The 14,457-nt window shown below is 31.4% G+C and overlaps 1 protein-coding gene across 3 annotated transcripts in view; it reads left to right on the plus strand.

The window, feature by feature from the left end:
• Positions 1 to 14,457, plus strand: part of LOC115882432 (RNA-binding protein fusilli) — a 42,735-nt gene that overhangs the window by 24,910 nt on the left and 3,368 nt on the right. For 2 of the 3 annotated variants that reach the window (XM_030900507.1, XM_030900500.1), the window contains exons 5-8: positions 3,389 to 3,443; positions 7,635 to 7,745; positions 8,272 to 9,179; positions 10,934 to 11,026. In XM_030900507.1, the coding sequence (XP_030756367.1) occupies positions 3,389 to 3,443; positions 7,635 to 7,745; positions 8,272 to 9,179; positions 10,934 to 11,026 (1,167 nt within the window). Of the gene's footprint in view, positions 1 to 3,388; positions 3,444 to 7,634; positions 7,746 to 8,271; positions 9,180 to 10,933; positions 13,442 to 14,457 lie in introns of those variants that run through there. The other variant, XM_030900495.1, reaches the window with a different exon arrangement.

The following is a 14,457-nucleotide window of genomic DNA, read 5'->3' on the forward strand; positions in this document are numbered from 1 at the left end:
GTCTAGCAGATGTGGACTCGTGTTCACCATGATTTTCCATATCACTGGCAATATTCTCGAGTGACCGTGGTTGGTCTGGTTCCACAGATTGGATTCCCTTAATCTTAGGGCACCCTTAGCGGCCAGATCCTTCACGAGTCAGTCGATTGATTGCAATCTTAAAATATCTTAAAAATGTGTTTATTTGTTGTAAGTTTGATGTCCTCTAACAGACAAACGAAGTACTCTTATATAGTGTTAAATAGAGTCCAATGAACTTACTATGATTTCAAAAATACGTGGTAGTTCTATGTCCGCGTAATATTGGGACATCCTGTATATTGGGACATCCTTATTTCTTTACCTTAAGTAACGCGTTTTAAACTTTAGAATTTAGGATGTTTTTCCAATCGGTTGTATCTTCGATACTAAATAACAAAATATTTAAAATACAGTATCATAATTTGATGTAACCAAATATATTGATTTATATTGTAAAACTTGAAATGGGGTCATCTAAATAAAATAACACTTATTTAGATGTCATTGGTTACTTTTACTTTAGCTATATTATTATAATACTGAGCACACATGATATATCAAAAAACGGAATAAAAAAATCTTTTTTCTAATGAGATGAAAAACCAGTTTACCAGTTTTCATACTTTTTCTTTTATTTTAAGCAGAAAAATAAACATCTTGTATATGAAAAAAAAATTATATTTAACATACATCAATTGTTATTATTATTCTCTTAAATTTTTGTTTACTACTTTTTGGTTACTTTTATTTTGAAAATATATCTTTTTTTTTTAAATAAAAATACTAATAGCAAATAAGATATACCACAAACCACAATTAAATATTTTTAGAAAACTACAAGCATTTAAAGATCTTTTTTATTTTTTATTTTAAAAGCTATAATTTTTTAGACAGGGTGTAGTAGAGAACGGCAGTTCGTATGGACATTTTGTCAGTATATGTAGGTTAATTTAGAGCATTTAAAAATATAGAGAGTTCTATACGGTGCCGGTGTCCCAAAAAAAGTTACACATCAAAGTTGTGCTTTTTGCAACGGAATATATCCTATATATATTTTAATTGATTTTAGGATTATCGGAGAAAAATAAAAGTTTGATTGGTTTACAGGGACAATATTAATATTGAACAGTGGTTACCTTTAAAAATAAGGTACAATTATTTTAAATGGGTTACCCAGTATATTATTCCGATATTCAATGGGGAATTCATGTCTTTTCAAAGTATTATTAGGGTTGCCTACACATCAAATACAAAGATTTTCCTAGATATTTTCATTTTTATGATTTAGTGTAGGTATATTATTTATTCTTTGATAAAATCTAGGTGGCTGTGATATGTCTGACGCTACTTCAACATAGCTGTCAAATTACTTCAACTTTAACAACTAGTTATCATTTTGTGTCGGTTATAAAAAAAAATAAGAAATTTGCTGAAAATGGAAACTTAATTATGCTACATCAGAGAGAATTGATAGGATTCTGTTAGTTAGTGACTGCAGTGTGCATTTACCAATTAATAGAATACCGTATGATCGAAAAAAAACAGCGTCCAGTTGGCTTGGAAATGACGATCGATGACATTTCCCATATAATTTTACATATAAAATGACAGCGATCTTCATTTCATAGCTATCGTTGCCGTTTTTATTCGATCATACGGTACTTAAATGCTTCTGGTTTTTCTAGTCTGTTTTTTTATGGGGATATGTTCAAAGCGGTGGTTACAAAACTCGACCAACTATTGTCGATTGTCGACAACATCAGAGAAATTATTATCGCTGCTTTTCAAAGTAGAACTCCATTTAGTATGCCTTTTAACATAAAAATATTTTTTGAAAAGAGAATTATTTTATGCAGTGAACAGTAAAGGGAAGCATTTTGAGCATTTGATTTCATCTAGCTAATTTTTGTCATATATATATTTTTTTTTTGATATCTAGTATTAATTCTGTAGTGACTAAAATATTTTTTAAAAGTGTATGTTTTTATTACCGTTGAGTATTTTACTCTATATTTTTTAATTTTTGATAAATTAACAAAAAGTATATCACAGCCACCTAGATTTTATCAAATAATAAACATCTACTGATGCAAAATTATGAAAATGAAAATATCTAGGAAAATCTTTGTCTGAGGGGTAGACAACCTTAATAGTATTTTGAAGATATATGAATTCTCCATTGAATACCGAAATAATATACTGGGTGTTCCGTTTAAAATAAAGGAGTAACTTGCTTTTAAAAGTGGCCAATGTTCAATATTAATTTTGTGTCACTCTGTATTACTTTTCGGGTCAAATTTTAATTTGGTATAACATACAATGGTTATTGTAATTACATATCTGGCTATACAGGATAAATTAAGATTTAGGTAGCTGTTATCGAAATTTAAAATTTATTCGTCATTTTCACTAAATGTGATATATGTCAAAATCCTAAATTTCCCAAAACTTCATACAATCCGAAAACCGATTTATAGGGTGTTCCATTACAAAAAAAACCACTTCGATGGGTAACTTTTTTGGGGGACACTGTAGAACTCTATATATTTTTATAAAATGCTCTCAGTTAACGTACATACATATTACATATGCTCCCAAAAATTCATTTGGATATAAACTATCGATCTAGATCTTTTAGTTCTCTAGAAAGAATACAAATACCCTGTATATGGCAACTGGCAACGTATCTTTGGCAACGTGGTATATTTTTTAATAACAAAATCTCATAGAAATTAGTAACTTTAGAGGAGTTAGAAAATATTAGTTAATTTAGTCGTCCTTTGTTGGCAAACTTATGTATTATTGAAAGTCTTGCAACAGTGCTACATTTTGAAGGAGTACATATTTATTTAGTACTTTTTTCTTAGTCTATTCAGTGATTAAATCATAAATATATAAACAAAAATCGAGGAATATATAATTCAGACACTGTCAGGAAAATATTGAATACTTGACAACGCCGCATCGAATGTGAAACCAAAGTGTGAGGCATTTTTTCCAGCGCTATGTGGATTTTTAGCATGTATCAGCAAGTTGATTGAACTACGTTGATATTGTCCACTTGACAATTTTGCTTTTTTACACTAGCTCTAGTAGTTTTTGTTTTACCTTTCCGCGTTAAGGTACCATTTTAACTACGTCTAAAAGTGCCACATGGTACTACCTTATTTAGAAGCATAAATATTCGTATTTATATACTCGAACCTGTGATTTATTAGTTTTAGAATTAAGGTAAATAAGAAATAGATTCGAAAAGTGCTTGAGATAGCTCTTTAATTTATCTAGTAGACGATAAGAATGTCGTACCATGAATCAAAGGGCAGTAAAAAGGCTGGGTACTGATATTGTTTCGTTTTCTTCATTTCAGGTCACAGATTTGAACTTTTAGAGACTGTAAATCTAGTTTTGGAGCCTGGTATTTTGTAAGTATCTTTTTGTAATAATTTTAAACTATAACATTATTTTTTATTTTGCTATTTTAAATACAGGCCTGATAAAAATATTTTTTTCACGAAGCTAATATGTATAAGTTTGCAAATAATGCTGATATATTCTAAATGTACATAAAAATTATTAGTTTTTAAAAAAATAGTGGTAATTTTTGTAAAGCTCTGGGTACGTGTAAAATCATAGACACAACCAATACATTTTTTCCATGCATATGGATGCCGTAAAATAGCTAATAGAACAAAACAAAACACGATAGTTTTTTATGCCCTCAAGTGACGTCAAATAATGTAGGTTCATGTGGCTAGAAGATACTTAAAACGCGTCTATGTTATTTTATGATTTAACGTCCAAAGTCCCAATCACGGTTTCTCATTCTTTTTGCTTACAAATAAATAAATTGATAGATAATAATTAATTGATGGACAAAATATTAATGAAAAATAATTCTTACAGTTTTGGATATTACGTAAGCAGTTGATAAAAAAATATACATTAATATATTATATCATAGTATAATAGATTCTTTCTTCAATACAATTTTAAATTGGTACATATTATAATATTTAAATTCTTTTTTGACATTTTTATTATGGTTTCTTTGCGTCATATGTATAATGTACTTGATGCATTTTTTATTTAATAATAGAATAAGTGCGGGTTTACATGCATCCGTAATGCGTCGTCCGTCGTTGATTTTATGCAATTTCATTGGTTTATTTCAAAAATGACAGCTCATACTTAAATATGGTTAGAGTGACGGAACGAAGGACAACGTATTACGTATGCATATAAACGCACCTTAACTTTTATATACTGTCTTGAATGAACTGACATAGAGTTTTAATAAATTTGCAACATTGCCAAATTATAGATACATATTTCGAATTTTCAAAATATTTATTAATTTACATAATATGTATATAATCAGAAAATTCATTTTGTACATATATTTTTACAGGGTCAAATTATTTAATTCTTTATAGATAAATAGTTAAACAAAAACCGGGCAAAATCGTGTATAAAAAATTCAAAATATTATTTGCGAAGTTAACATTCAGTTATTTCGATCATATTTTTTTTTTTAATTTTATGGGTCCTTCAGTAGTCTGATTATGCTTATTTTTAAACATTTCAAGTATTTTGGAACAGATTAATATCTTAATGCGACACTAATGTTACTAATTGGAGTGCTTGACAAATAAGGATGTCTTTCGAAGAGTATATAGAGTGGTCAAAAACTAATTCCAATTCTTTTTATATTCTGAATCGAAAAACGGTTTCAGGTTAATTTTTGTTTTACGAAAATTTGTACTTTCTTTAATTTTTTTTCGTTTTAAAATTTCAAAACCTAGTGTGCTTAAAACGAACTATTTTTGACTCTATATGTTGATATAAAATTTTGTTTAAACAAAAATTTCTATAGTCGTTTATATACATATATACAGGGTGACGCACCTCATTCGCCTCGATTGATTATACGAAAACGGGAAGATGTAGAAACAAAATATTTTTTGGGTATATGTGGGAAGGCAATGCGCACAATTTAAAATTATTTTGAAATATACAGGGTGTTTCAGAACTAAGATCCATACCAAAGTTATATTTTTTCTTATGGAACACCCGGTATTTTATTTCATTTTTGGATTCATGGGCCCCAAAAAAGGTATTTATTATAAGGGTTAAATGTGTTTAAAATCTTTAGTTTTTGAAATATTTAAAGATATGAAAATTTGCATGCTACAATATAATTAAGACTATTAACACCCTGTACATTGCTTTTCAGAATTAATTCTTATGCTGAGTTTAAAGGTAGAGAAATAAACTTTATTAAAAAATGGTATTGGTTTCTTAAATTTATACAGGGCTATCAAAAGTTGCTGATCTATTTTAAGGATATATTTTATATATAAACTTCGTTATTTCAAATGCAACACCCTGTATTTTTTTAAATAAATCGAAGCAGATTCAAATGCTCTTTCAAACTATATTAGGGTTTCCTATACCTATCTAGCTCAGATTTTGAATAAAAAGCGATTTTTAAATAAAATTGCATTCAATATGGTTGGTGTCGCCATGGCAATTTTCTAGTGACAGTTAGTAACTATTTTCAAAGTCGACATTAGTTTAATTATTATTTATAATTTATAACAGTTTACTTAAATTTACCTACAGTAGTTGAATAAGTAAATATTCAGTATTTTATCAAGAAAAATAAAGCAGTGTCTGCTGGCGGAACGCATAGATATGTTACTAGTGATACTATTTTGTAAGAAAAATTGCTTCTTGGTTTCGAAGGCTTATGCCCAAAGATATCCAAATAGGAATCTTCCTTATAAGCGTTTCTTTGAAAAACTGCTTGTCCTATTTCGCAGAGCTGGTAGTGTAGTTTATAAAAAACCTATTAGGCAGAAACTTGTCGTTGGAAGTGAAGAAAATGAATTTGCTGTAATTGGCTCTTTTATAGAAAATTCATATATCTACAAGTCATCGTAAAATAATTCAAAGAACTACTTCTTCGTTTTTCTTGATAGAATAATAAACACATATTTAATAAATATTATTTATTAAACGATTGTAGGTAAATTAAATAAAAGTAAACTAGTATAAATTTAAATAAGTCCATAAACTAATTTCGATGAAAATAGCTACTAACTGTCACTAGAAACTTGCCACGACAACACTAGCCATCTCGATTACAATTTTATTCAAAATCGCTTTTTATTCAAAATTTGAGCCAGATAGGTATAGGAAACCCTAATATAGTTTGAAAGAGAATTTAAATCTGCTTCGACTTATTTAAAAAAATACAGGATGTTGCATTTGAAATAACGAAGTTTTCATGTAAAATAAATATTTAAAATAGACCAGCAATTTTTGATACCCCTGTATACATTTAAGGAAGGAATAACATTTTTCTGTAAAGTTTATTTCTCTACCTTTAATCTCAGCACAAGAATTAATTCTGAAAAGTAATGTACCTACAGGATGTTAATAATCTATTCTATTGTAGTATGCAAATTTAAATATTTTTAAATATCTCAAAAACCAAAGATTGTAAACATATTTAACCCTTATAATAAATACCTTTTTTGGGCCCAAGAATCCAAAAATGAAATAAAATACCGGGTGTTCCATAAGAAAAAATATAACTTTGGTATGGATCTTAGTTCTGAAACACCCTGTACATTTCAAAATAATTTTAAATTGTGCACATTACCTACCCACATATATCCATAAAATATTTTGTTTCTACATCTTTCCGTTTTCGTATAATCAACCGAGGCGAATGAGGTGCGCCACCCTGTATATACCTACGACAAAAATATTTATGACCCAAAAATTCGGTATAATTTTGGTGAGATTATTTTGGAGACACTCTGTATATATTCTCCAAATCTTGTTTTTCTTATCAATCGCTTCGACCAAAATCGAACACACGATTTGACATTTGCTTGCCCCTTAAATCACAGATAATTTCATATCAGTATGTTTATATGGTTCATTCTTTCTCACACTCGCGTCAAATTCATTTGTACTAAACAAAGAAAGATAGTTTTATATTATTTTTTTACTTTGTCTTTTATCATTTATCATTCTTAGATTCTTTAGTTTAGTTTTGAGTGTCAGAGACATCGTGTGAAGACGTGTAGAATGTTTTTTTTAGGAATTTATATTGCATCAATACAAAGTTAAGTTTTGTAGTTTTGATAGTTTTTCCTGCGTTTTATTTATCTATTTGAAGCGAATCTTCTGCGGTGAGTCTTTAATATATTATTTATTATTTTACACTTGTTTATTTTAAATGTTATTCTTTAATATTTTTCCCCTTTTTTTCCCGCAACCAAAAAACAAATCTAAACCCAAAGTAATATTTCATATTTCTAGACTCAGATGAAACCATTTTTTTACAATTTTTCATCACCCATTTTAGACCGTAAGGTATCCAAAAAAGAACAATTAAAATACATCAAAAAGATAAAAATAAAATTTTCAAAAAATTTAAATAGATAATTATATCGGCCTATAGCACACGTAATTTATAAATTTTAATGTTTCTTAAGTTTACAAAATGTTCTTAGGCAACAGTTCAATATGTAGATAACGTTATATGGTTTGTTGCTATATTATGTAGCTGATGTAGTGTCGTAATGGTTATATTATAGATCCAAAGACGATGAAATTGACACAAACTGCGTAGTAAGAGCGAGAGGCTTGCCTTGGCAAAGCAGTGATCAAGATATTGCCAAGTTTTTCAGAGGTCTCAATGTTGCCAAGTGAGTATATTGATATCTATTTGACAGCTCCTAACTTTAGAAAAGGCACCAGATTTTTTTTTAATTATATTACTACTAGGAACTAAATTATGTATACCAAAAAATTGGTTAAACTTTTTATTTACATTTAATTTTTTTAGATTTTCAATTTTCTCTTAAATTAACTAAAGATTTTAACATTAGGGCAAACATTTATATTATCGTATTCAACTGATAGCAAGGTAGTTTGGAATGATTGGTATTTTGTTGTAAAAGTTTATTTATTGATAAGGTTCATACTGTAGTACACGTCTGTTTTTTGTATACCTGCTATTTTCTATAGTTACAAATTGATTTTTTACTTTATATTAATTTTATATTAATTATATTAAATACTCAACATCTAAATCTAATCGATTTTTTCCGAGTTAGTTCTTAAAAGTATATTACAAATAAGTGTTCTTAAATTATATCACTTGGTCTAGCGCTGGTTAAATGTTTTTCATAATCAGTATTAACATCATTATTTTCCAAAAACTCTTTGCAGAGGCGGCGTAGCTTTGTGTCTGTCAAACATGGGCCGACGTAACGGTGAAGCCCTGGTCCGATTCGAATCCCAAGAGCATCGCGACATGGCTCTGCGCAGACACAAACATCACATGGAGCTGCGCTACATCGAAGTCTACAGAGGAACCGGCGAAGATTTCCTCGCAGTAGCAGGAGGCAGCAGCGGGGAAGCCCTGGCCTTCCTAAGCCGAGGTGCATCCGTTATAGTCCGTATGCGCGGTTTACCTTACGATTGCACTGCGCAGCAAGTGTTAGACTTTTTTGCCGCAGGAGAGAACTCGTGTACAGTCCTTGACGGGACTGAAGGAGTATTATTTGTTAGAAAACGAGATGGTAGAGCAACGGGTGATGCTTTTGTGCTATTTTCTGATGAGTCTGATGCCCCTAAAGCACTAGCAAAGCATAGAGACGTCATTGGTTCGAGATACATCGAACTATTCCGTTCAACAACCGCGGAAGTCCAGCAAGTGTTAAATAGGTCATTACAGGAACCATCTTCGAATTCTTCAGCTGTTAATATCCAGTCTCTGCCTCCTATTCCTCAGCTACCATCTCCTGGGTTTCCCTTACTTCCTCAGCATTACATAACATCAGGAACACGAAAGGACTGTGTACGCCTCCGTGGTTTACCCTATGAAGCTCAGGTGGAACATATTCTGGACTTTTTGGGGGAGCATGCTAAGAGTATAGTGTTTCAAGGAGTGCACATGGTGTATAATGCTCAAGGACAGCCCAGTGGTGAGGCTTTTATCCAGATGGACTCGGAAGCATCGGCGTTCTCGGCAGCTCAGCACAAGCATCATAGGTACATGGTGTTTGGGAAGAAACAGAGATACATTGAGGTATTTCAATGTTCTGGAGAGGATATGAGTCTAGTACTGACAGGAGGTGAGTGCATTAATGATATTTATATAATCAATAGTAACAAGGTAGTAGTAATAGGACAAGAAACACAAACAAAAAACAAGGGAGGTAACAATCTTGCTCGGCGTTATTACAGTGTTTTAACACAATCATAGTTTGTTCATGTATACTTTCTTATCATAGTGGAGCGCGGTCCGTCCAAGTTTTAATACTTTAATATAAATATAAATTGGTAGAGTAAAAATAGAGCCGCCCTTCATATTAATAGTATTCTTCTTTATCTATAGGCTTGGTTCATTTCAGTTGATTTCAACAAATTTCGACCGTAGCGCTTCAACGGCCGAAATCAGAAATTATCATTATGTACTTCACGCCGCCGTCATATTGATCGCATTAAAATAATATTGAAATCGTGATTTTGTCATAATATTTAAATATTTTAGTTTTTTGCTAGTGCAGTTATTGAGACTATAAAACACTCAGGTACGAGGTTTGTGTGATGTAACGCTGTTTCGGGTAGTAAAAAATAAATGAAAAAGAATTCGAACTAGGTGTCGCGTTGTATTGTGTTGTGACAATTTCGGCAATTTTATTAACAAAAAAATGTTAATAAAATTGCCGAAAAAATATATATTCAACTCTCCCGAAAAAACATTTTATAGGTATAGTTTCTCACACCGATTTGATCAAAAACAAAAATAAATTCAAGATTCAAGCAGTTCGACGAAACAAGTGAGTAAAGAAAGTGCTCGTTACATAATCAAAAAAATTGGCGCCGGGAGGCACGTATAGCCGCCCACACTAAAATATGTTAATAAAAAGTTGGTAGGCAGTTCTTTTAGTTTCAAAGTAAAGGAATTTTTCCATTTTTTTTATCTCAAAACCTGCGACTTTGACTGATTTTGATGTTATTACAAATTTTGTTGCAAATATTCCTAATCTTAAATTGAAAACCGCGTTTTGCTAGCTACTGTAATTTTGGAGTTACGATTTTTTAAAATTTTTAACCCCCTCCCATACCCCCTTACCAACCCCCCACCCCCACTAAAAACTAATGGCCAGATTCTCGGATGCCACAGTATTTTTGTGCCAAATTGGGTTAAAATCGGTTTAGCGTTTTTTGAGTTATCGTGTTACAGACGGACAGACAGACAGACACCATGAAAATATTTTGTATTTAGGTCATTTATGACCCAAATAACTCATTTTGAGTGAAATTAAAAATACTTTTTTTTGCCGATCTTAATAGTCTACCGTCTATTGGTATGGTCGGCTAAAAATAAATAGACATAAACTATGAGAGGATAAAATATAATTTGCAATATTAATGATATACTTTTTTTAATCAACTAGATTAAATGTTTTATGAACATCTTCTAAAATTATAATTATGTAACCTTAAAAAATTTCATTATAGCCAAAATAGCCCCACTAGCAAAACCGGTGATTAAAACTATGCTCGCTACCATAGTTGAATTCATCTAAAAAGTGTTTTTATAAGTGTCTTTACTTTTTTATTAGAATTTTCACAAATTATACTTCCTAAAACTTTTAGAATAATTATGTAAATAATAAATTTTTCGTATACTCGCTATTTAAACCTGTGTATTTGTATATATCGATTGTTTACGATATTATCCGATGGTGGCAACACTGGCGGAGAATGCACCAAGCCTATATTACAAACTTCATTAAGAATTTTTTTATACTCCCAGTTGTGTCGACTCGAGGCGTCTTAAAGTTCTTTGTTCAAATAAAGACTTCTCGCACCTTTACAGGTCTTCCTGGTCCGCCGTCACCCGCCACCGCCGCCGCCAAAACCACAGCGCCCGCCCCCGCTCCGCCCGCTGCCGCCCTTCTGACACCGCCTGGTATGTTGCCGTTGCCAGGAGCGGCCGCTCTTACTGCCGCACCGCCGCCCCTCTGGGACCCCGCCCTCTTGCAACTACAGCAACAAGCGCAACAGGCGCAGCTGATCGCGCAGCAGAGCCTCCTGGCGCGTCAGACGGCTGCGCAGGCTCATAACGAGATGTTGCTGATGGCGCATCACGCCTTCGCGGGTCAGGCGTCTGTCGCCCCTCCGCCGCAATTATCGCCAGGGGCTGCTAAAACTCAAGGGCACTTGATGCCGCAACTTCTTAGTGCGGGACAGTTTTTTATGCTGCCGCCTGGTGCTAGGTTGCCGTTGATGCAAACCAGGGCGCCGTACGCTCCACATTTGCTGACAGGGGCTGCACAAATGCCGCTGGTGCAGCATGTGGCCGTTAAGAGAAGCTACGGGGATGCTTTTCAGGAGCAGGCAGGTTCTGCTAAGAGAGCTTACGTGCCTACTACGGCTGCGGCAGGTCCTGCTCAGATTTATCAGCCTTTTTATCCTAATATGCAATAGTCTCGTCGTTCTTGAAGTCATTTTTTATGAAATTTACACTATTTAAGTATAACTATTTTAAAACATTTAGTCATGTACATTTTCCAACAATGAATTTCGGACATAATGACAGGACAAAAATGATATTGATATTAACATTAAAATAAAAATTCTATAGGCCTTATGTTACAACCATTAGAAAAAGTAAGTCAAACCTTTTAAAGTGCCTTACTTGTGTTCAGTGCTTTCCTGTATTATATACACAGGATATACTTTAGAATTCTGCTTAAAGAATATACTTTTTTATTTTTGTAAATATAGCTAATTGTTATTTTTTATAAAAATACAGAACACTCAATGAAAGTGGTTTAAAAAATAAAAAAAAACAGGACAATATGTTAGAATATACTAATAACTTGTTATAATTACCCTTTGAAGATGGTAGCTCTATTTTTTATACTTCGATATATTTTTAAGTCTCTAGTCGATAATGTTTAACTTTTAAGGAAATTTTGTGCGAAATTTTTCAATCATACCCCGTAGTGTTCGGTTTCCATGACGACGAGATTATTGTACCAGAATCGTTCAATAAATAATTTCTTTTGAATTATTTGCAGGAGTTGCGTTTCAGAGGGGCTAGTTGCGGAGATGTTTTTACTGTAGTTTTAAGTAAAAAGGGTATGGATTTAATAATTTTGTGACAAATAATTGAAACATAGGCGTTAATAAATACCTTTTCTATTGGTTAGGTTTTTTGGGACCAATATTATATTAACCAAATGTGATTGAATGTACATTCCATAATTCTATAGTGTTTTTTTTTGTTGGACAATATTTTTGCTTTTATTTCATGTCAATAACAAGACTAACGAAATCTACAGGGTAATTCACAGCGACGGTGATTTATACATGAATAGAGAATTGGTGAGAAATCCAAATTTTTGAAATAATCACCCATTCTCCATAAATGTCTTAACGTATCATCGACCGTTGGAATCACCCTGTAATTAATTGGGTTTAGGTTAGATAGATATTTTCTTACTATATTTGGTATAGGTTATATTTCGCTCTGTGCATCTAAATATGACCTAAAATAAATAATACCTGGGTTATACGAAAATATCTGATTGTTTAAAAGTATTTTTACATAAAAAATCGTATGGTCTTGGTATAGTGAAGTTGGCTTTATAAGTAATGTCCATGTTTCTTGTTATTGGAGATGGGTGTTGTTAAAAAAAGGATGGATCTTATAGGGGGAGGTCTAAAAGTTTGCTTCTCATAGGTCTATTCCCTTTAATATAAATAAGGGTAATCAAATTCAAACCCCACTGTTGGGATCTTGAAAACTATAGGAGATACAACGATGGTTAAATTAGGTCAAAATTGTGCATTAATGTGCCTAATAATATGCCGTTTACAAACATTAAATTCCGAGTAGTTCAAGAGATAAGCCCGATAATTGAATATTTTAATTTAATTATTTTATGATTTGACAAAACTAAAAGCACATTTCCATTGCCATTTTTTTTAAGTACACAACAGTGTTTTCAAGTTTGTCACACGACGTTTCGGCTTTGGTTACCATCATCAACTTTTATGTTTTCTTATAGGCGCCATATTAGATTTTTACTTTAATTAATCTTCAATTTTTATTTTCAAATATCTCCGGAACTACTCTGAATTTTAAATGTTTCAGTTGCATTGTAGGCACATTACTGCATAGCGTTGCTCTAATTTAACCATCCTCGGTATCCCCTATAGTTTTGGAAATCCCAATGGTGGGGGTTGAACTTGAATTACACTGTATTTTTTGGTACGTTTTACAAAAGAACATAGTAAGTAAGAGTTTATTTAAATATTTTTTTACGCAAAAAAATTTTTCTTTTTTGATATGTTTTGTACAAATTTTTTGCGTGTAATAATTGTTTTAATTTATATATATATATATATATATATATTGGGATATATATATATATACATTTTTAGTTATACTAGAAACTAGAATACATTTAAAAAAATATCTTCGATTTTTTGGAATTTAGGTACTTCAAACATGGTTTTGCTATTTTATAATCATTGATTTAAAATGGAATTCCAAAAAATCGAGGAGATGTAGATTTTTTTTAGATTTTTTAAGCCTTTTGATCGCTACATCTATATTGCTTTCGCTAGATTTTGAATATGGGTTTGGTGATTGTATTTTTACTAACACTTAAAAAAAATAAATAAATTATAAAGTTGGTGTTAATAATGAATAGGGATTATTCGGTTCTAAAGAACATTACTATATAAAATTTAGTTTATGTGGTTAAAATATTCTAAAATACTGAAGGCATAACACAATTTTTGATAAAATGTTTTTTAAACATTTATAAAATACAGTTTACAAATTTTGAATGTCTTTAATATTTTAGACCGTATACAGAGAGTTTCTAAATGATTTAAATAAGCAAAATTGGGATAGGTTACGTCAATAAAAACAAGGTAAGCACTAACATATAGTACAGTGGAGGCTTTTATAAATGTGCCCGACTACTTGAAGGCTAAATATATCCCAGAAATGATCCTACATCCCTTCCAGTCTTTTTACACCTTTTTTGGAACTAACCATTCATCAGAGCATGCTGATTTCACCATCACCAATGCCTTGTTCATTATCTAGCGAATTTAGGACAAAAACAGTGGCTTACATAGATCCCCACTTTTTTTGAGGAAGTTTTTTTCGTGACATAAATACGATTTTTTCTATGTACGCCACTGGTTTTATAATAGTCACGCCTCTGTTCTGTTACCCCCGCCCCTTTCAGTTCACTTGTACAATCTCATGTTTTTTTTTTCTCTTTTAGTCAAGTTATTTGTTCTAATATTTTTTTGATTAATTTTGATTGACACATTAAAATAAATGTTTATGTCACAATAATGCTTTGGGTTTTG

Source organism: Sitophilus oryzae, unplaced genomic scaffold (assembly GCF_002938485.1).
Source record: "Sitophilus oryzae breed Bouriz unplaced genomic scaffold, Soryzae_2.0 scaffold_1112_pilon_pilon, whole genome shotgun sequence".
In the NCBI taxonomy this organism is placed as follows: Eukaryota; Metazoa; Arthropoda; class Insecta; order Coleoptera; family Curculionidae; genus Sitophilus; species Sitophilus oryzae.